We start from the raw sequence: 24,089 nt of genomic DNA, 5'->3' as shown, positions 1-24,089 counted from the left end.
CTGTAGGTATCTGGATTTGTTTCTGGGTTCTCTATTTTGTTCCATTGGTCTATGTGTCTGTTTTTGTGCCAGATGTCTACAGCTTTGTAATATATTGTGAGTCAGGTAATGTGATTCCTCCAGTTTTGTTCTTTTTCCTCAGGATAGCTTTGGCTATTTTAGATCTTTTCTGATTCCGTATAAATTTTAGGATTGCTTTTTCTATTTCTGTGAAGAATGGCATTGGTATTTTGGTGGGGATTGCATTGAATCTGTAGATTGCTTTGGGTAGTATGAGCATTTTAACAATATTGATCCTACCAATCCATGAACATGGAATATCTTTGCATTTTTGTGTGTGTGCCCTCTTTAATTTCTTTCATCAATGCTTTATAGTTTCTATTGCAAAGATCTTTCACTTCTTTGGTTAAGTTAATTTCTAGGTATATGATTTTATTTGTGGCTATAGTAAATGGGATTGCTTTTTAAATTTGTTTTTCATATTGTTTATTGCTGGCATATAGAAATGCTACTGATTTTTGTTATGTTGATTTTGTATCCTACAACTTTACTGAATTTGTTTATCAGTTCTAATAGTTTTCCTTTTTTTTTTTTTTAATACTGGGCATGGTGGTGTGTGTCTATAGTCTCAGCTACTAGAGAGGTTGGGGTGCAATGTGGAAGTATCTCTCTCTCTCTCTCTTTTTTTTTTTTTTTTTTTTGGTTTCTGTTACCCAGGCTGGAGTGCAGTGGCAAGGTCTTGGCTCACTGCAACCTCTGGCTCCCAGGCTCAAGTGATCCTTCCACCTCAGCTTCCTGAGTAGCTGGTGTTATAGGCATGTGCCACCAGACCTGGCTAATTTTTGTATTTTTTGTAGAGATGGGGTTTTGCCATGTTGCCCAGGCTGGTCCTGAACTCCTGGACTCAAGTGATCCACCTGGCTCCGCCTCCCAAAGTGCTAAGATTACAGATGTGAGCCACTACACCCAGCCCTCTTGTAGAATCTTTAGGTTTTTCCAAATATAAGCTCATATCACCTGCAAACAAGGATAATTTGACTTATTCCTTTCTAATTTGGAAGCCCTTTATTTGTTTCTCATCTGATTGCTCTAGCTCAGACGTCTAGTACAATGTTGAATAACAATTGTGAAAGTGGGCATAGTTTGTCATGTTCCAAATCTAAGAGGAAGGCCTTTCAGTTTTCCTCCATTTCATATGATACTAGCTGTGGGTCTGTCATATATGGCTTTTATTATGTTGAAGTCTGTTTCTTCTATACCTAGTCTTTCCAAGGTTTTTATCATGAATGGATATTGAACTTTATCAGATAATTTTTCAGCATCAATTGAAATTATGATATAGTTTTTGTCCTTCAAAGAATGGAGTTTTAATTTTTAGGAAATTATATTTAAAGTGACTTTTTTAACCTTGATATCAAATATATAAAATATATATTTGCATTACAAATATTTAATGCAATACATGAGCAGTTCTGCCTATTGATGTATTTTCTAAAAAGGATAATCTTATTTCACAATGTTTAATTCTTTATTTAAACAGAGTCTCACTCTGTCCCCCAGTCTAAAGTGCAGTGGTGTGATCTTGGCTCACTGCATCTTCCACCTCCCTGGTTCAAGCGATTCTCCTGCCTCAGCCCACTGAGTAGTTGGGCTTATGGGTGCCCATCACCATGCCTGGCTAAGTTTTGTATTTTTAGTAGAGTCAGGGTTTCACCATGTTGGCCAGGCTGATCTCACACTTCTGACCTCAAGTGATCCATCTGCCTTGGCCTTCCAAAATGCTAGGATTACAGGAATTAGCCACTAAGGCTGTCCAAGTTTTTTACTGAAAACTTTTATTATAGATTGAGAAAAGGAGAGAATGATTTTTTTCCTAGTAGAATCCTATATATTCAAGTATTAAATGCTTTTACATACCGAATCTTCTCATGTTAGGTTATTGATTTTGAATTTTGGAATTGATACCTTCCAGATTATTTTATTGCTTCTTCTTACAGTTTAAAGCCAGTTTGATTGAATGCCTTTTGATCTTCTTTCTGTGACTGTTAATTTTTTTCTTTTATTAAAATTATAGTAAAATGTGTGTAGAACCCGAAGAGAAAATCAATTTTGGTCTTTTTTTCTTTTTGCTCCTTTATTTTTTTTTTAAATCAGTAGTAAGCTTTATTTGCCAGGCTAAAAGATAAACTAACATCATGATTTAAGCTAAGTAAAAAACTAATATCATTTTTTTTTTCATTCAGATCTCTATAAAAATGGACTCCAAAGAGCTAACTTTGTACCATTCATAGCAGTCCTGAAGGTAAAAACAAATAATTTATTTGTATTTACTAAGATCATATTTATTGATAATCAAGGGCTTTAGTAGGATTGCCTTGGTCTTGGCATTCAAGCAGAATTTATTTTGCTATTTAGATAGTAATAGTCAAAGACACTGAAGGTGAAAAGTATCTTTTTATATAGTATCATCCATGTGTATAGTGGAAAAATTACAAAATATAGTCTAAATTATTCTCTAACTGAAACATTGAATAGTTTGCATTTTATAAATTTTAATTTGAGGTTTGCTCATAAATATTTTAGTGGAATGTTTAAACTTATACATTTATTTCTGAAAAAAAATGTTTAATGTTCCCTGTTTCCTTCAGGTTAATGGCCATTATTAACATGTTTTCCCAGCTATTAAAGTTGCTATTCTAGAATAGCATTATTACAAAAATATTCTAATATATTTAAATGTGATTGCCATCAAGTTATGAAATTATGTCAAGTTGAGGCACATAAATAGTTTAAATATTTGTGTGTATCATCACTGCATAGAGTTTAAAATAGTCTTCATTATGATATGATTAACAATAAAATAGCCTCCTTTTTTACTCTTAATTGTAAGTAATTTTTTACATGATTATTTAATGATTTCACATTCTGCCATCGTTTATTGAGAACCTACTATGTACAATGTGCTGCATTAGGTATAATGGATAATAGAATTGTGAACTAAGCTGTTTTTTGCTGGCACATTATTTGTAATGTAGTTGAGGATATAAAATATATACAAAATACCTATAAGAGAAAACAAAATTTGCCAAAATATAATTCCCATAATTTTAGGTAAATACTTTCTCCCCATGCACATCAACATATTTGAAGAAAGGATAAAGTATTTTTTAAAAACTGAAACCTTAAAAATTCTTACTCAATAAGGGTTAATATATTTTATCTTCAGACATTCTAAAGGCATAATCAGACAATCTTTTTGACGTGTACTTTGGTTGGAATTATTGTTGGTGCCAAATTTTATTCCCTATGCTATACTTAGGAGAATTCAAACATCTGTTTCCTTGACCAATTTTAGGTTCCCAAGGATTTTAATTTCTCGGAGATATTTATAGATGTAGGAAAAGTACTTTTGGAAGATTTATGCTGTTAGTAATTTTTTTCCCTTTATATTCATGTTTTGCATTTGGGGAGAATGTAGACTTGCAATGTTTTCTCCATGCTAGCAATCCAAAGTAATATGGTATACACAAATACCAAAATACAAAGAAGGAAGCTAGGAAAAATAGGTGCTAAAAATAGTGTCTTCATATAGCATAAAATACACAAAATGTAAAAAGAGAAATCTCAGAAAGAAATAAGAGGTTCTCAGGGAACAACTTTGTAGCTGTACTTTTTTTTTTTACTTCAAATATTTTGTTGTTGTTGTTTTCTTTGGCCAGTAATTTGTCCTACTTCAATGTATAATAACAGTATTAATATGCAAGTAAATTGGCCAGATCGAATTTAGTTTTCTTTCCCTTTCCTACTCTTAAAGTTTTTCAAGGGGGAATGAAAACCAAAGGTGAATAGTATACAATTTGAAATTGAACATGAACTGAGATATATAATATACAATTTGAAGTTGAACATGGATTGAACTTCCCAGGAAACTAAATACCAGATTAGATAAGAAAAGGTCTAAAATGTCTCATTTATTCAAGAGATGTTTCATATATAACAAAACATCAATGAATGAACACTAGAGCTGGTTTCTCTGAAGCTCTTCTGTTTGGGCATATAAAGTTTCCCTTGTAAGGAAAGGTAGTTTAATATTAACTGAAGTGACATTTTGCCTGTTCACAGATGCTAGTGTTACTCCTTCATTCTGGCCCAGCTGAGAGAAAGATATAGCAGAAGTCAGTCTTAAAACAAATGGAGAATTTTAGTTTAATAAAAAGAAATTATTATAAATGAGATAGAAATTTGTTGAGGAAAAAGTACATTGTAAAACTTATTTTTAAAAATGTTCTCTATAAACCAAATGATTGCAAGTTTGTGATTAACCACAAAAACCTGTGGCTTATTGCTTGGGAGATTGAAAAATAACAAAAATTTATATAAGCTCTTAGTAAAGCCTGCTTTATGGCCCAACATGTAGACAATTTTCTTTAAAATAGTGAGTACTATTCAGTTGTTATGTATTATTGTGTAGGTTTGTTAATTATGTCATTCAAATCTTTATTCTTGTATTTTTTTTGTATCAATTACTAAGAGACTTATGGGAAGCATCTCTCATTATAATTGTGAATTTATCTATTTTTCTTGTAATTCTATCATTTGCCTTACATATTTGGAAGCTATGTTATAAGTTGCATACAGATTTATAATAATTATTTTATTTATTTATTTATTTAGAGACAGTATCTTGCTCTGTCACCCAGGCTGCCTTAGCCTCCTGAGTAGGGGGGACTACAGGTACACACTACCACATCAGTCTAATTTTTGTATTTTCAGTAGAGATGGGGTTTTGCCATGTTGGCCAGGCTGATCTCAAAGTCCTGACCTCAAGTGATCTGCCCACCTTAGCCTCCCAAAGTGGTGCTGGGAGTACAGGTGTTAGCCACCATGCCTGGCCAGATTTACAATAATTAAGTACTGCTTGTGAATGGAACTTTTAAATATTATTAAGTAGCATTGCTCCTTCTTTTCAAGTGTATTTTTAACTGTCTCTTGAAACATTGTTACCATGACTGCTTTAAAATCTTCCTTTATCAGATAATTTTAACGTCTCTGTCATCTTGATGTTGCCATTTCTTTACATTCAGTTTGAGATCTTCCTGATTTTTGGTATAAGTGATTTCCAGTGGAAACTGACATTTTCATAATTTGTCATGAGACTTTGAATCTTACTGTTTTAACCAAATTTTATATTGTGGTAAAATATACATAACAAAAATTACTATTTTAATGATTTGTTTATTTACATTTTGATACAAAGTCTCACTCTGTTGCCCAGGCTGGAGTGCAGTGGCACAATCATGGCTTACTGAAGCTTCAACCTCTGCAGGCTCAGGTGATCCTCCTGCCTCAGCCTCCTGAGTAGCTGGAACTACAGGCACATTCTACCATGCCTGGCTAATTTTTGTATTTTCTGTAGAGACAGGGTTTCACTATGTTTCCCAGGCTGGTCTTGAACTCCTGGGCTCAAGTGATCTGCCTGCCTTGGCCTCCCAAAGTGTTGGGATTACAGGTGTGAGCTACCATACCTGGCCTATTTTAATGATTTTTAAGTGTACAGTTCAGTGACATTAAGTGCATTCACATTGTTGTACAAGCACCACCATCATTCATCTCCAGAATTTTTCATCTTACCAAACTGAAACCCTGTACTTACTAAGTGATAACCCTCATTCTTCCCCTCTCCCAATGCTGCTTACCACCATTCTACTTTCTGCCTCTATAAATTTCTCTTTTCTAGGTACTTGATTTAAGTGGAATTACCTAATATTTGTCTTTTTCTTCCTGGTTTATTTCACTTAGCATAGTGTCTTCAAGGTTTATGCATGTTGCAACATGTGTCAGAATTCCAATCTTTTTTATGGCATAATAATATTCCATTGTAAGGATATGCTGCATTTTGTTTATCCATTCACCTGTCAGTGGACATTTGGGTTGTTTCTACCTTTTAGCTATTACAAATATTGTATACAAATATCTGTTTGAGTCCCTGCTTTCAGTTCTTTTGTGTACATACCCAGAACTGGAATTGCTAGATCTTTTTTTTTTTTTTTTTTTTTTTGAGAAGGAGTTTTTTGCTCTTGTTACCCAGGCTGGAGTGCGATGGCGCGATCTCGGCTCACCGCAACCTCCGCCTCCTGGGTTCAGGCAATTCTCCTGCCTCAGCCTCCTGAGTAGCTGGGATTACAGGCACACGCCACCATGCCCAGCTAATTTTTTGTATTTTTAGTAGAGACGGGGTTTCACCATGTTGACCAGGATGGTCTCGATCTCTTGACCTTGTGATCCACCCACCTCGGCCTCCCAAAGTGCTGGGATTACAGGCGTGAGCCAGATCTTATGGTAATTATGTGTTTAATTTCTTGAGGAACTGCCATACTGTTTTCCATAGCGGCTGTACCGTATTACATTCCCACCAGCAATACACAAGCATTCCAGTTTCTCTGCATTTTCCCCAATGCTTATTTTCTTTTATCTCTCTCTCTCTTTTTTCTTTTTTGTTAATAGCCATCCCAGTGGGTGCAAAGTGGTATCTCATTGTGGTTTTGATTTGTATTTCCCAAGTGATTAATGATATTGTGTATCTTTTCATGTGCTTGTTTTATTTATTTATTTATTATTTCTTCTTCTTCTTCTTCTTTTTTGAAAGAAAGAAAGAAAAAGAATGAAGAAGAGGAAGAAAAAGGAAGAGAAAGAGAGAGAGAGAATGGGAGTATTGCTTTCTTGCCCAGGCTAGAATGCAGTTTAGTAATGGGTATTTAAAACCTCTTTTATACCAATAATTATACTTGATGTAGACAGGAGGGAATAAGGGAAGAAAATAACAAACAAGCAGCCAACCAATATTTCATTTAAACCTATGAAATGCTATGCGATTACTGAGGAGTGATTTACTTCCAATTATGTAGTCACTTTTGGAATAGGTGTGAGGTGGTAATGTATGTTTTGTGTATTTAAAGTGGAGAGTTCTATAAATGTTTATTAAATTTACTTGTTCCGGGTCTGAGTTCAAGTCCTGGATGTCCTTGTTAATTTTCTGTCTCGTTGATCTATAAAATCATTAGCTCTTCTTGTTAGATTGATCCTTTTGCCATTATGTAATGTCCTTCTTTGCCTATTTTGATCTTTGTTGCTTTAAAGTCTACTTTATCAGAGGCGAGAATTCCATCTCCTGCTTTTTATTTATTTGTTTATTTTTACTCTCTGATTGGTTGATAAATCTTCCTCCTTCTCTTTGTTTTGAGTCTTTGTGTATCGTTGCATGTGAGATGGGTCTGGATGCAGCATACCAATGGGGTTTGGCTTTTTATCCAATTAGAATATATATAAGTTTAATACTGGCATTTGATGCTAGCTGGCTGTTTTGCCCATTAGTTAGTGTAAATTTTTCATTGTGTTAATGCTCTTTGCTTTTTGATATATTTTTGGAAAGGCTGATATTGGTTGTTCCTTTATATGTATAGTGCTTCTTTCAGAAGCTCTTGTAAAGCAGGCCTGGTGGTGGTGAAGTCTCTAAGTACTTGTTTGTTTGCAAAAGATTTAATTTTTCCTTCGCTTATAAAGCTTAGTTTGGCTGGATATGAAATTCTGGGTTGAAAGTTCTTTTCTTTAAGGATGCTAAATATTGGTCCCCACTCTTTTCTGGCTTGTAGGGTTTCTGCTGAGAGATCTGCTGTAAGTCTGATAGGTTTCCCTTTATGGGTAACCTGACCTTTCGCTCTGGCTGCCCTTAGTATTTTCTCCTTCATTTCAACCCTAATAAATCTGGCAATTATGTGCCTTGGGGTTGGTCTTCTTGAAGAATATCTTTGTGGAGTTCTCTGTATTACCTGGAGTTGAATATTACCCTGCCTTGCCAGGTTGGGAAAGTTTTCCTGAATGATATCCTGAAGAGTATTTTCCAACTTGGATTCATTCTCTTCATCACATTCAGGTACACTTATCAAACGTAAATTAGGTCTTTTCACATAGTCCCATATTTCCTGGAGACTTTGCTCATTCCTTTTCATCCTTTTTTCTCCAATCTTGTCTTCTCGTTTCATTTCACTGAGCTGGTTCTTGACTTCTGATATCCTTTCTTCTGCTTGATCAATTCGACTGTTTAAACTTGTGCATGCTTCGTGAAGTTCTCGTGTTGTGTTTTTCAGCTCCATCAATTCACTTATATTCCTCTCTAAATTGTCCATTCTCATTAACATTTCGTCAAACCTTTTTTCAAGGTTCTTAGTTTCTTTGCATTGGGTTAGAACAAATTCTTTTAATTCACAGAAGTTTCTTATCACCCACGTTTTGAAACCTTCTTCTGTTATTGGAACACACTCGTAATCCATTAAGCCTTGTTCTGTTACTGATGAGGAATTGCGATCCCCTGTAGAGGGAGAGGCATTCTGATTTTGAGTATTCTCTGCCTTTTTAGGCTGGTTTCTTCCCTTCATTATATATTTATCCGTCTGTTGTCTTTGTAATTACCGACTTTCTAACTAGGTCTCTGAGCAGACGTCCAACTTGTTGATTCCCAGCGCCGAAATCTGAGCACTCCACTGCGCCGGCCAAAACAGCAGTGTTAAGATTGATGGTGCTTTTCTGCCCGGGAATCTCCGGGCTCTGCACCAAGAACTGGTGCGCTAAGGCACCAGCAAAACCGCCGCGCTGGCCACAAGAGTTACCCTGGCGACGCTTGGGGCTCCTCTGCTGGGGATCTCCTGGTCCGTGAGCAGCAAATATTCGTCTGAAAGTGCGGCGTCCTCTTGTTATCTGTGCTTTCACTGGGAACTACGAGCCCGAGCTGCTAGTGATCAGCCATCTTGGATCTCTCTGTTTTATTTATTTATTGATTGAGATGGAGTCTTGCTCTGTCACCCAGGCTGGAGTGCAGTGACACAATCTCGGCTCACTGCAACATCGGCCTCCTGGGTTCAAGTGATTCTCATTCCTCAGCCTCCTGAGTAGCTGGGATTACAGGCACCCGCCACCATGCCTGGCTAATTTTTGTATTTTTGGTAGAGATGGGATTTCACCACGTTGGCCAGGCTGGTCTCAAACTCCTGACCTCAGGTGATCCGCCTGCCTTGGCCTCCCAAAATGCTGGAATTACAGGTGTGAGCCACTGTGCTTGGCCTCTTGTTCTTATTTTAAATCTGTTTATCTTCTCCCTTTTTAAAAATTGGACAACATCTTATTCTACAAAACAGATTGTTACCCTGTTTCTCTTTGTGGATCTTATTTGAACTTTCTGTTTTAGCTAGGTTTTTTTAGGCATTCTGTCAAGAGAAGGGGAGGCACTGCTTCCTTTACTACCGGATATAGCTAGAAATCCAGGTTCCCTAGTAAGCCTCCATTGACACCTGAGCTCTGGTTTGGGGGTATGCTCCTTGTTACCTGTTACTACGTGGAAAGAGGGTTCTGACTCCCATGTGATCTCCACTGATATCACTGTGGGAGGAGGATGTTCATTACTGGTTGGCTGGGATGAAAGTTCCAGTTCCTACTTGGCCTTCTCTGACCTCACTCTGGCAGTGGTATTGGGATTCCTCATGACAGCCTTGTGGGGGTGGAATTCTAGGCTCTCCTTAGCCTTTGCTGGCATGGGTGGGGAGGTGGAGCCACAGTTTTTCTCTGTGGTATTTGCTTTAGTAGAACAGTTATTGTCTAAAAGTTGTATCTTTTGTTAAGTTGCCAGAGAACAGACTTTTATGGTGGCCTCATTTGTATGTTTCCATCAGCATTTCTGGGTTCCTGGCTTCTTTGGCTCTAAGTCTAGGATATATGAGTCAAAGAAAAACCATGTGGCTCATACTTGTAATTCCAGTGCTTTCGGAGGCCAAGGTGGGAGAATTGCTTGAGGCCAAGAGTTTGAGATCAGCCTGACCAACGTAGTGAGTCCCCATCTCTACAAAATTTCTTTAAAAAAAAATAAGCCAGGCATGATGGTGTGTATTTGTCCTCCAAGCTACTTGGAAGGCTGAGGCAGGAGGCTCACATGAGCCCAGGAGGTGGAGGCTGCAGTGAGCCATGATTGTGTCACTGTACTCCAGCCTGGGCAACAAAGTAATACCCTGTCTCTAAAAATTAAAAAAAAAAAAAAAAAAAAAAATCCCACAGGAGGGAACCTTATCATCCTGTTGTTCTTCAGGTCTTGAACAGGTCTAGCTGTTCTTCTTTCTTCTATTTTTTAGGGTCTCCTTATGTTTGCTTTATATGTAATTTCCAGAGGTTTTAAATTGTACATACAAGGAGGGATAAGGAAAAGTACATCTCCATCTTCCCAGAAACAGAAGTCACTTATTTAAAGTCCTTGTCTGCTAATTCCATCGTTTCTGGTTTTGTTTCTATGGTTTGATTTCTTTCCCCCGGTTGTGAGTCCTGTTTTCCTGCTTCCTTGCAAGTCAAGTAAGTTATGATTGGATGCTGCGTGTAGTGATTATTACATTGAGTCTCTGTTACTTCCTTTAAGGGTATTAAATTTTATTTTGGCAAGTGGTTAAGTTTATTGCAGAGCAGGTTGATCTTTTTGAGCTTTATTTAAAAACTTTGATAGGGTGAATATAGATTAGCCATTATTCCAGGTTTGTTTTAGCCATTCTAGGTGTTAGGTTTTAGGACCTTTCTAAGCTCTTTCCTGAATCCCCATGATGTTCATTGAGGTGTTTCAGCTCTGGCTATTCAGAATGCTTATATCTCCCAGATATGTGTATTGTTCTTTGCCCAACTATGCATATGCAATTTGTTATTCAGCCAAAGATTACATTCCCTATGCAGATATCTGGAGCTTTTGTTCTGCATAGCGTTTTCCTGTGCTGAATTCTACTGTGCAAATTCCAACTGTTTCAGCATCCCAAAACTCTGAGGACTGTCTCTTCAACTCATTTAGATTGTTCTATTGCAGTCTAGAAATTGCCTCTAGGTAGAAAGCCAGGGAATATGGCCAGCTTGCTTGCCTGATTTTTTTCCCTCATATCTCAGGGAATAGTATCTTTTGCTACCTATTACGTAATGTCTGGTATCAGCGGTTTCACATGTTTTATACAGTGTTTTAATGATTTATTGCAGAAGGGCAAAATACAGTTTCAATTATTCTGCCTTGGTCAAAAACATAAATCTCTTTCTTAGTTTTTAGTGATAAAGGAAAAGAAAGTCAGGTTTTTTTTGTTGTTTGTTGTTGTTTTGTTTTGTTTGTAATTTAGGAACTTGGAGCCATGTTTTATCATAGAAACAAAAAAATAAATAAATAGGATAACAATAAAAAGGCAGTGGTAAGCATAGGAATTTTGTTTCAGCTTTCTCTCACACATTTAAAGGAACAGTTAAGTAAATAATGGTGCAGTCACATGAGGTGATAAAACAGTTATTTCGAACAATATTTTTCAAAAGCTTTCAATAATGTAGAATAATGTTTACAGATAATGTGAATAGAAAAGTATGATGCAAGGGTACACCTATTCCTGTCTCAACTGTGGAAATAAAATATGTGCATGAAAAAATAGTGGAAAGAAACATTTTAAAATCTTTTTTTTTTATTTTTTTATTTTTTTTTTATTGCATTTTAGGTTTTGGGGTACATGTGAAAAACATGCAAGGTTGTTGTATAGGTGCACACGTGGCAGTGTGATTTGCTGCCTCCCTCCCCTTCACCTATATCTGGCATTTCTCCCCATGCTATCCCTGCCCAACTCCCCACCCCCCTGCTGTCCCCCCCCAACAGACCCCCGTGTATAGTGCTCCCCTCCCTGTGTCCATGTGTTCTCCTTGTTCAACACCCGCCTATGAGTGAGAACATGTGGTGTTTGATTTTGTGTTCTTGTGTCAGTTTGCTGAGAATGATGGTTTCCAGGTTCATCCATGTCCCTACAAAGGACGTGAACTCCTCGTTTTTAATGGCTGCATAATATTCCATGGTGTATATGTGCCACATTTTTCCTGTCCAGTCTATCATCGATGGGCATTTGGGTTGGTTCCAGGTCTTTGCTATTGTAAACTGTGCTGCAGTGAACATTCGTGTGCATGTGTCCTTATAGTAGAACAATTTATAATCCTTTGGCTATATGCCCAGTAATGGGATTGCTGGGTCAAATGGAATTTCTATTTCTAGGTCCTTGAGGAATTGCCACACTGTTTTCCACAGTGGTTGAACTAATTTACACTCCCACCAACAGTGTAAAAGTGTTCCTGTTTCTCCACATCCTCTCCAGCATCTGTTGTCTCCAGATTTTTTAATGATCGCCATTCTAACTGGCGTGAGATAGTATCTCAATGTAGTTTTGATTTGCATTTCTCTAATGACCAGTGATGATGAGCATTTTTTCATATGTTTGTTGGCCTCATGTATGTCTTCTTTTGTAAAGTATCTGTTCATATCCTTCGCCCATTTTTGAATGGGCTTGTTTGTTTTTTTCTTGTAAATCTTTTTTAGCTCGTTGTAAATTCTAGATATCAGCCCTTTGTCGGACAGGTAGGCTGCAAAATTTTTTTCCCATTCTGTTGGTTGCCGATTCACTCTATTGACTGTTTCTTTTGCCGTGCAGAAGCTGTGGAGTTTGATTAGGTCCCATTTGTCTATTTTGGCTTTTGTTGCCAATGCTTTTGGTGTTTTGGTCATAAAGTCCTTGCCTACGCCTATGTCCTGAATGGTTTTGCCTAGGTTTCTTTCTAGTGTTTTTATGGTGTTAGGTCTTATGTTTAAGTCTTTAATCCATCTGGAGTCAATTTTAGTGTAAGGTGTCAGGAAGGGGTCAAGTTTCTGCTTTCTGCATATGGCTAGCCAGTTTTCCCAACACCACTTATTGAACAGGGAATCCTTTCCCCAATGCTTGTTTTTTTCAGGTTTGTCAAAGATCGGGTGGTTGTAGATATGCTGTGTCGCCTCCGACGCCTCTGTTCTGTTCCATTGGTCTATATCTCTGTTTTGGTACCAGTACCATGCTGTTTTGATTACTGTAGCCTTGTAGTAGAGTTTGATGTCCGGTAGTGTGATGCCTCCCGCTTTGTTCTTTTTGCTTAGAATTGACTTGGCTATGCGGGCTCTCTTTTGGTTCCATATGAAGTTTAAGGTGGTTTTTTCCAGTTCTGTGAGGAAGGTCATTGGTAGCTTGATGGGGATAGCGTTGAATCTGTAAATTACTTTGGGCAGTATGGCCATTTTCACGATATTAATTCTTCCTAACCATGAACATGGAATGTTATTTAAAAAATCTTAATAGAACTTATTTCTGGATATTAAAATTATGGGTGATTTAAATTTTCTCTTTTAGACTTTTCTAAGATTTCTGGAATGATCTTGTATTATTTTAATAATAAAAACCATTTTTGAACAGGTGAGTTTTGCCCACTCCTCTTAGGAAATCAGCAGACCTGACTAGGAGAACTCATATTCAAAGTTGAGAAATCACAAAAAGCAAAATGGATTGACCATAGGTCCTATCTGTAGAGACCATTATTATAAAAAGAAATGGGATGGCAGGCACAGAAAGGAAGTAGGAGGAGCAGGGGGAGAGGTAGAGATGAACTAACAAATAAAAGCATGTGACGGATATATTTTGGAGGAAGAACTACCTCAGGAAATGAGAGAATTTTTCAGGTAAAATTTTCTATATTTTAAGAGAAATTAAAGTAGTCATGGTACTGATTACATAAGAGATTAGACATGAAATAATTATAAGATTAGATGGTAAGTGAGCTGGTATAGCTAATCTAATGTACTGTAAGTAGACCATTAGGAAAAGGAAAAGCATCTTAGAAAAAGCAAATGATAGAATCAACGCTGCTGAAAATAAAATCAGTGATAAAGAGACCAAACTTATGAAAGATCATACAAAATGAAGCTGGAACAGTCAGAGATGAAAACTACTGCAGAAAAAAAAATGCTAGATGTGGTAAGCAGACAAGAGAGATCATAAATTCACATAACTCATATTTCTAAAAAAGAGAACACAAAGATAAAACAGAAGAAGACTTTCATGAAAGAAAGTTAGGTTGAAAGTCTAGATTAAAGTGTTTGTTCTATATTTTCCATTTTGTGATTCCTCCATCAAGAATCATACATTTTTGGCCAGGCATGGTGGATCACGTCTGTAATCCTAGCATTTTGGGAGGCCAATGCAGGCAGATCACTTGAAGTCAGGAGTTCGAAACCTGCCTGGCCAAGATGGTGAAACCCTGTCTCTACTAAAAATATAAAATATTAGCCACCTATGGTGGTGGGTGCCTGTAATCCCAGCTACTTGGGAAGCTGAGGCAGGGGATTGCTTGAACCTGGGAGGTGGAGGTTGCAGTGAGCCAAAAAAGCACCACTGCACTCCAGCCTGGGCAACAGAGCGAGACTCTCTCAAAAAAAAAAAGAATATACATTTTTTTAATGCACAACTGAACCTGAAGGATTAAAAAAAGAATCTTAAATCATATGGAAGAAAAATCAATGGGAAAAGAAGTCAAGCTTTTCTGAGACTTGTAAACTATTAGTAGATACTAGAATAGGATAGGATAGGATAATTTTTACTATATTCATTTTTTTAAAAATGTGACATCTAATCAGCTGTACATCTAAGCCCACAGATATATATTTTGGAGATATGATAATTTAGGATTTATAGTCCTTAATGAAGTTTCCTGAATAAACAACTTTAAGATTTTATACCACCAGTCAAAATTAACAACTTATAAATGGAGATATTATGGTAAGAAATATTGGTGGTCATTGAATCTGACTAAACATTGCCTCTTCTGATCTGTAAGTCAGACAATAATTTTTTTTTTTTATATTATGTGAGAACTTCTGTAACTGAGTTAACTACAGGATGCTAAAAGGTAAAGGGGTTTGGGCTGGGCATGGTGGCTCAGGCCTGTAATCCCAGTGCTTTGGGAGACTGAGGTTGTAGTATTGCTTGAGGAGTTTGAGATCAGTCTGGGCAATATAGCAAGACCTTATCTCTACAAAAAAATTTGAAAAATTAGTTAGGCATAGTGGCGTATGCCTGTGGTCCCAGCTACTCAGGAGGCTGAGGTGGGAGGATTGCTTTAGCCCAGGAGTTTCATGCTGCAGTGAGCTGCAATTGCACCACTGGGTTCTAGCATGGGCGACAGAGCAAGACCTTGTCTCAAAAAAAAAAAAAAAGGAAAAAGAAAAGGGGCTCTGACCCACACTAGCAGTTTGAGTGGAGGAAGTAGCACATATCAGGACTATTTCCAAAGAGCCGATAATGCTTAAACTGAGACTTAAAAGACAAGTAAGTTACCAGGAAAAGTGGGAAAGGATGTTTACCATGCAGGAAAAATCACAGGGAAAAGACACAGAAGCATGAGACCTGTAATTAAAAATTTTGTTTTCAGTAATCAGTTCATTGAGAAAAATAATTTTTGTAAAATAATAGCTGTCACTATTCTGTTTACTTGAGGGTTGGAGATTTATTTAAAACTCAGATTTTTCTCCAAATAAAAGCAAGATATGTTTTGCATTGTATTTAAATAGAAAAATTTTGGTAGTTCTTATTCTCTTGGTTGTAATTATAATAATTGTCCCTTCTTCAATGAGTCAATACTTTAACTTGAAATTTCTTTCTGATCATATGACATAGTATCTTGGTTTTACTGATATTAATAAAAGGTAATTCTCCTAAAGTATAAGAACAAATATAATTGTTAAAGCATTTGTTGGTATGTATATAGCATCATTTTATAAAATTAAATGCATTCATCTTACCCTCTGCACTGAAAGTATTTTAAAGTAGCCTGTGATTGTTTATACCGGGGGGGACAAACTATAGCCAGTGGTCAAATCTGGCCTGCTGCCTATTTTTGTAAATCAAGTTTTATTGAAAAATTTTAGGCTCATTTATTTATGTAATATCTATGGCTCTTTTCAGAGTACAGTGGCAGAGTTGAGCAGCTGCTGCTTATGACTTTCAAAGCCTAACATATTTACTATCTGACCCTTTATAGGAAGTTGGCTGGCCCTGATCTATATAATATACAAAGGGCAAACAATTGCTTAAAATGACATATGTCAGTAGCACATTTTTTTTTCTATAAATTAGGACTTGTTTTATGTGATGAAAATCCTGCATCAGCATAGACTTATTAGTAGGTCCTGGAGAAAGGGACGTTCCAAGAGCTTGCTCAATAAATGGTTGATTGAAGGGAGGAAGCTTGGTGAGTGAACCAAAAGCAAAGATGGTGGTTCAGTATCAATTTCAAATAATTTAGTAACTTGAGAAATATCAGCTTTGTTAGGATCAACTTTCTTAGAAATATCTTCAATTTCATACATTTAAATGGAATAAGATAAATGTACATTCATTGAATAATATTTATGGACTATAATCTCACTGCATTATAAATATTATTTAAAATTAGTGTGGTTAAAAGGAAAGTAGAACTACTTGATATTTTAATCAGAAGAATAGTTTCATAGGTTAATTTCAATTTAACTACTATTACCAGCCTTCTTGAAGATTAGATTGCCTGGCAAGCATTGCTATTCTCAGCTGATCAAGTTGCAGCAATTCGTGATATTTTGGACAAATATTTTATATTTGGGTAAAAATCTGTCTGTTTACTCTATCACTTACACTTTCATAAACCATTTAGTTTATTTCATTCCATAATGAACCCTAAAAGAAGTAAATGCTATTTATAAGTTTTAAGGTTTAAAAAATTCTCAGTGTGAATGAATTTCATTAGCTTTCTTTTTATGATTTTCTTAATCAGTTTAACAGTGTGAAATAATCTAAAATAATCTCCCCATGGGAAATGTTCCTGTACAAGATCATATGTAGTGTTTTTGCACACAGTGATGGATTTTAATATCAGTAATTTAGTACTTTCTCATTTGCAATGACAGCTTAGCAAGCTATCTTCTTTCTTAACTTTTAAATTTCTTCTTAAAATTAAATGTTAGATGATTAGCTTACTGAATGGTAACTAAACTGGTTAAAAATAACCAACAAGGGATTCTACAATATAATTTTCTGTTTGATGAATTTCAGTCAGATGATTAGAGAAAAATAATTCCAGCATTAACTCTTATAAATATGAATTTTCCTTTTCTTAATAAAGAGTTGTCCATTTGGAAAGCATCACTATCTGATTTATTTGTTGGGTTTAAAATAAAGAAGTGATACTCTATAATCTAAGGTAGTAACAATTTGGTTCTTATTATTACTACTTTTGTAATATTTGTTTAATGTTCAGGTAATGACGTCATATCTTCTACTTGGTTGTTGTTTCCTGACACTGTTGTGCATCCTTTATCTAAAACTTAAAAAAAAAATTAAGTGATATATTAGCTTTTATGTTTTTGTTTTCTGAGAAAATTTTTCCAAGGATAAGAAATTTTTTCCTGATAGTAAACTAGAATATTCCCATTGAGCGATTTCCAGTTACAAATTTTAGAAAACTTGTTTGATTATAACCCTCAGATAAAATGCTTCAGTGTTCAGTCTTTGTTCAGCCACCTGCATTAGGAGTTATAGACTTGATAAATAAATGTATATTTGCCATTTTTCATGCCACAGTTTTCATTTCATTGGTGAAATTGATTTGTCAGTTTGTTCATTATAACTTTCAATACCAGAGCTTTCAGAGTGCTAAATAATCAGAATCAGCCTTTGGGGTCAGTGTCAGCCTCTATGACCTCTACTGCGTTGTCACCTGAGTCAGCCTTGCAAGGATTAACCCTTCGTTTGTGTGATAATGTCTTTACTTATGAGTTGGCTTTTTAATACTTAAGATGGAAAGAAACAAAGACAGAACAAAAGTAGCAGGCAACTCCTGAAGTGAAAAGAGTTGTGGCTTTCCCCTGCAAACTGTTTTAAGTGTGAAATTTGAATTCTAGTATTTAATATTTTACAATATAAAATGACCATTTGACTTGTAAAATATTTCTAAAATTATCAAGTTTTAGTCTAACTCAGTCTAGGAAATCTACCCAAGATATTTTCTTAAATTAACCTATTTCATATATGTTTGAGAAAATTTATTTAAGAAAATTGGCTTATAGTTACAGGAACTAAATTTTTATTTTTGTTTGTAATGGTGTTTTTGTGCTGTGTCCTTGCAATTAATAACTATCTAGGATGAAAATAGTTGTGATGTGGATTTAAAATATAATCCTTGTCCGTCTTCATGACAGAATGTAGACCTTGTATTAGTCAGGACCTATCTATGGAAAAGTAATTTTAGGTGTATGCCTTTTAAAATATTTTCTCTAATTATCTCATGTAAAATAAAAATAAAGATTTCCCATGAAATAATGTAAATTATATATTTGTATTTATTTAGAATGCAACAAGCTATTGCTTACATGTAAAATATATAGTTTAGGACTTGAATTCTCTTCTCTTAGAATAATAAATAGTTATTTTTGGTTAAATCACAAGATATCAATTATTTGATGACAAAAAATGGCTTAAAGAAAAAGTGTGTCTTAAATATGGATTAGCTAGTTCTTTGAATGATGAGATAAATTAGTTTAATTACACGTGGCAATTTTTTTGGCTAGTGATGTAATGTGAAATAAAATTCTCCCTTTCCCCTCCCTGAAAACTCAAGCCAATTAATAGAACTTTTAAGCTCTTTGTCATAGGCCACCATGGAGGTCTGCAGAGAAGAACTTTAATCCAATAAACATTTCATTTAGATCATGAAAAGAAAGCATGAGGAGAAGCTCCTGTAAAAGAGGGTGTTACTATGATTCCAACCATTAAGAAATGTGAGGAATTTGCCAAATTAACCAAGAGGTCCTCATATTGAACACATAAATGTGTCAAAACTAACAGAATCATTATTTAATTTGCTTGAACTCTATATTGAGGAAATTCTAAAAAGCCACAACTGTTTTCTTCAAAGCCTTCACTGTTGGGCTGGATGGACAGGGCAAAGGGAGGTTGTGAGAAATCCAGATAGCAAATAACACTGGCCGAAGCTGGTCAGAAAAGGGAATAGATAATTAGGCGTAATTAGCGTGTATGAATCGTTGTCTCTCTGCCCTTAGCTTGAATAAATTTTGATGAAAAAACCCTAGTGGTGAAAATCCTTTGATGTAGGAAGAGTCATTGTGGCTTGGCAGCATAAAGGCAGTGTTTTATACTTTTTACATAATGGTTGTGATACAGACAGAGTGAATGGACCCTGCACCCCCTTGTCTGCTTTAGACCAAGGACTTTTGGATTCTCTTGAAACAAAATGCATCACAAGTTTTCAGTTGTTCGTAATGAGGTAGCGGACCTCATCAGGGCTCAGAGGAAGCCATCTTTAGCTTTTGTTTAAATCTTAATCACAGTTTTTTTTTCTTTCTGGGAAATCTGTTTTCTTAAATTAACACTTCTTTTTTCTTCTTTGCTTGCACCTCCAATAAGAGATGGGAATCATGCTCAAGAAAGCTAAATAGAAAACTTAAACAAAAATTATCATAGAAAAGATGTATACATTTTTAAATCCCACTTGAAAAAGATGCTTGCTATATTCCCTTTTGCCTTTAAATCAGTAACATTCTAGTAAAGTTGTTCTATAATAGAATATATAAGAAGACATATAGGGGATAATTTTAGATCGTTTTTGGAAAGAACTTGTTTTCAAATTGAAATTAAACAAAGTAAAATGGTAAGTAGGTTACTGCTTCACAGAATTTAAGTTTTTAAGTGGAAATCAGTTTGGTTAAAAATATTAGTAGATTTGCTGCAAACTTCGTTTATTGGAGAGGCATAGTTGAAACATAGGTTTGAGAACCTGTGTCCAAAATTGTCAATTTGTGCTATATCCACTATTGGAAAGTCAAGAAATTATTCTTGAGAAAGCATTGCATTTATTCTGAGGTGGGTGAATTACTTGAGCTCAGGATTTCGAGAAAGCATTGTATTTATTTTGAAATTTTCTGAAGCACTGAAACAGTAAATCACCTAAAATGCAGTTATCGACTTTTTCTGGTAGTTGAATTATGTTCACTTTATCCAAAATATTTTTCAAAATTAGTCCTCAGCAAAAAAAGGGAGGGCTATTTCAAAACTCTAAAATAAATCAAGGTATTTTGTAGGAGGAAGGAGGTGCTGAAATAATTTGTATATTATCCTCAATATCAGAATAGCATCTCTAAGTTTTATAATTCTGATAAATATTCAGTCTCTTTATCAGCTACTTTGAAATTACATTTTAAAAAAATCTACCCTTCAAATATGCTCAGATGCTCAGATTTCCTTCTAATTAATATTATTCTTTTAAAATATTTTAATTGTAGGACTTAATGCAGTAGCCATCAATGATCCATTCCTTAATGTGTAATCTGTGAAGTTATTTTTATAAGCATTGCTCTGCTTTAGAGTAGTTTTACTATGACGTTTTGATTCTCGATAGACTTCTTTCAAGCCACAATGCTCTGAGATGCTTTTGGCTACTTAACCCATTTTGCATATTGTGCCATTTGTAGAATAAAGTAGCCTTTTATACTTGAAGTTGATTTGAACTCTGAAAGGCAACACCTGAACATCTCACAAAACTGGATAATTATGGCTGATTGTGTTTTTCAGGTATAGGTCACAGGAAATTCATTTGGGGTAAAGTATGTACAAAGCTAAGAAATATGCAGATTTTCTGTTGTAGGATTGTGTAAAAATTATTTACAGTTAATACTTGCATAAAGGTTAGAAAGGTTGATGAAGTGATATTTAGTTTTGCTTTACTATTCACTGCATGTCAGAATGTAATTATGACTGATTCATGAAACTGTCTTAGAAACGAACCATCTTTATTAAAATGCTGATCAAGATAAGAGCTGACAGTAATAAAGAATAGAACATTTTAGTCTTGTTGCTTTTGAATGATTGCTAATTACCCCAGAGGTCATGTATAGTGCTTGGTAGGATTCATTGACATTATTTCTTTTAAGTCTGCTGTTTCAACAACATCTGAGCATGAAGACACAAACTGTGTGCACATTGAACAATAGTTTGGCTAAGTTTTTAGGGCTTCAAGATATCTAAGAAATTTTCTTCTGCCGTAATGAATTTAGCTTTTCTCTATCAAAATTATGGTATATTAGGGGTTCTTAGTATAAAATACATTGTATATTTGTTTACTATTGACTGTATCTACACCTCTCATAAGTTGTGTTAAATAGTATATGTAGCTTATTGGAACAGTGTCACCTCTGAATATATACACAAGCATACACAAGTAATAAGAGCAAAATGAGTGCTGGCATTTAAGTTAGAATACATAAAAAGGACTTTTTAATGTGTAATCAGAATACAGTCTATCAGAATATACAATTTGAACACAAACAACTGGTAGTTTGGTTTTTATTAAATGTGAACTTTGTAATTTGTCTCTAAAGATATGTGGAAATATTTATCTTTTATTCCTTAGCCTATTATGATTGATAGGATTCATATATTATAAATACATAGTTAATTAACTGAATAAACTCTGACATACTATCTAAAATAACTTAAAGTAGAAGAATGTGAAATATATATGTAATATGCATGCATGTATGTGTGTGTGTTAGTATATGTATATATACAAATTAGACAATCATATCACACTTTTTTTTTTCTGATTTCCATGGTGTAGCAGAAAAACCAATGGAATGAGAAGGCAATCTTTGTGGGCCTGTCTCTGTCACTGACTTTGCTTTGTCACTGGCAAGCCTCTTAAACCTGTGTGAGCTTACATTTTTTCATCTGTAAATGATGGGATTGGACTACCAAGATTGCTAAGGCCCTCATGATGCTATGGATTTTCAAAAAGATTAAGTTTCAGAAGTTTATTTATGAATTATTTCTTTTGAACTGATAGATTTCTCCCTCAACTAGTGTTCTAAATGTGATATTAAAGTCTTAGGCTACCTAGTCTACAAAAGCCTAATTGCTCCAAATAGCTCATGTATTATGCCCTTGTAAAATAAAGTAGAAGAAAGCAGTAGTTAGATTTCAACATGCATTTTTGAAGGGCTTAGTCACTGGGGATACAATGATAAATGTGTTACTGAGTTGAATCCTGCCATCAGGGAAATTAGGATGTTCTAATAGGGGAATTAGACAAAAAACGGTTGTAATATAGCATAGAAAAATATTATAATGTTAGAGATATATTGTAATATATATAATAGAGACTGAGTTAGAAGTGGTTAGCTCTGTGTTGGGAGGTTATAATGCTAGCAATTATGTAAATTGCAATATATTAAAAGCACAACTTTTAAATAAGTTTTCTACCTTGTGATGCTGGTGATTGTGGAGGAAGAATAGATGAGATAGAAATGTTTGTGAATTCTGAATGGACTCCATTATGTGTTTACAAATTTCAGAGGTTGATGAAACTGGAGCTTTGTTTTGCCTTTTGTTTTCTTTATATAAATGTATTGTTGTCATCACTCTTGGTTTAATAGTCATGCTTATGATTTTGTTTTTACTCCAACTGGAATGAAATGGAGATTTCCTAAGAAAACTGGACAAAGCTTAGAAGGGAGATAGAAAGGGCAGAAGAAGAAAGCTAAAAATGGTTCTGGTGTATATAAAGAAGTTACCTGACATGGAACTAAATAAGTTATGCATAGTGAGAGCTGAGAAATACAGAGCAAGGCATATGTAGAAATTGTTTTTGAGGGGGGCTGTAGGAAAGGGATAGCACTCTAGGTTGTAACCAGAGGTTAAGAGAGCATATTTAGCTCCTGGAATGTCCTCATTGTGTGTAGAAGGCAGAATACAAACAGAGGGTTACACATGGTAGACATTTTATGATTTGGAGAATGCTTGTAAATAAGGATGATTGTTCACACTTTTTCACAACTGGTATAGCATTGGCAGACCAATCATAGCAGATGCTGGGTTGTGATCAGTTGCCCCATACTGGTATATGCTAGTGAATACAAGCCTTGCCTGTAAATAGAAGTGTGTGTGTGTGTGTGTGTGTGTGTGTGTACTCACAGAGTTTGAAGGCACTTTAGAAACACTTATTTAGGTTTAGAAACACCTTATTATACAGTGGAGGCAATTAAAGCTCATGCCTAAGATCATCTTACCTAAGATGGCCCAGATAGCAGCAGAGCCAGATCTACAATTCCGATTTCCTACTTTTTATTGAGAGCTCTTCCCACCAAACCATGTTGCACAGTATGTGTATGTGTGTGTATGAAGACATGTATACATATACATATGCATATATATATACACATATATTCACTATAGTTACATATTGCATACCTTACTGTCTTTAGGTAGAATTAATTATATTCTCAATTGCTCTTACTGATAAGAAACTTTTTATCTTTCTTTTATATAAAAGCATAATCTATCTTATTAATCTAGCTTTAGTCGTACACAGTGGTAAGTTAAATATAGTGATATCCAAATATTGTTTTTAGATAATAGCTTAAAATTTACTCTTCAGATTTTTTAATCAGCAATAAGAATTGACTGTTGTTAAGAGTGACTGAATTTGTCTCTTTTCATCTTCAGAAAAAGGTGCTAATGAGCAGTGAAATGATAAAAAGTTGAGCAAATACAATGAAGAAAGAGCAGAACTAAAGTTTAGAATATTTATAAATGCTATCCTGGATACTAAAACTGTAAATAACGAAGCCTCTGAAAATGGGTAGGGGTCAATAAGCTAAATTTTTTATTGAGATATTGTTTTTCTTCATTATTCCAGAGTGGTAATTACAGTGTAAATGAATCATATGCCTTACGGGCTTTGTGTAATTACAGTGCAGTTTTTTTTTTTTTTTTTGTTAGAAAAGTTATTACTTACCTATAATTATTTGTGCAGAAGAAGAAAAAATCTTATGGGTAAATTTACTGGATGTTGAAAAACTAATTTTGCAAGGCTGCATGTATAGTGTGAACTTCCTATTAGCTTGAAGCTATATTGCATAGCCTTTCTGTGGGAGAAAATTAAAGCTTACAGGAGATGCAGTTGTGTGTTTGGTAGCATAGTTATAAAAAAGATTCTCTAAAGATGCATGTTTCAACTTCTTTGCAGCCTATGGTATTCCACTCTTCTATTTTTCTACCAAACACAGTTGTGTGTTTGGTAGCATAGTTATAAAAAAGATTCTCTAAAGATGCATGTTTCAACTTCTTTGCAGCCTATGGTATTCCACTCTTCTATTT

At 35.0% G+C, this 24,089-nt stretch overlaps 1 protein-coding gene across 6 annotated transcripts in view; it reads left to right on the top strand.

Moving 5' to 3' along the window:
* AFG1L (AFG1 like ATPase) overlaps positions 1-24,089 on the top strand; it is a 251,746-nt gene that overhangs the window by 102,204 nt on the left and 125,453 nt on the right. For all 6 annotated transcript variants that reach the window (XR_010336653.1, XR_002478506.2, XR_010336654.1 and 3 more), the window contains exon 7: positions 2,244-2,302. Coding sequence is in view for 2 of the 6 variants with exons in the window: in XM_021670497.2 (XP_021526172.2) it covers positions 2,244-2,302 (59 nt within the window). In the remaining 4 variants the exon portion in view is untranslated. The remainder of the gene's footprint in view (positions 1-2,243; positions 2,303-24,089) is intronic.

This window comes from Aotus nancymaae, unplaced genomic scaffold (assembly GCF_030222135.1).
Source record: "Aotus nancymaae isolate 86718 unplaced genomic scaffold, 86718_ANA_hifiasm-v0.15.2.pri h1tg000040l, whole genome shotgun sequence".
In the NCBI taxonomy this organism is placed as follows: domain Eukaryota; kingdom Metazoa; phylum Chordata; class Mammalia; order Primates; family Aotidae; genus Aotus; species Aotus nancymaae.
This window is presented reverse-complemented; position numbering and strand designations above follow the sequence as displayed.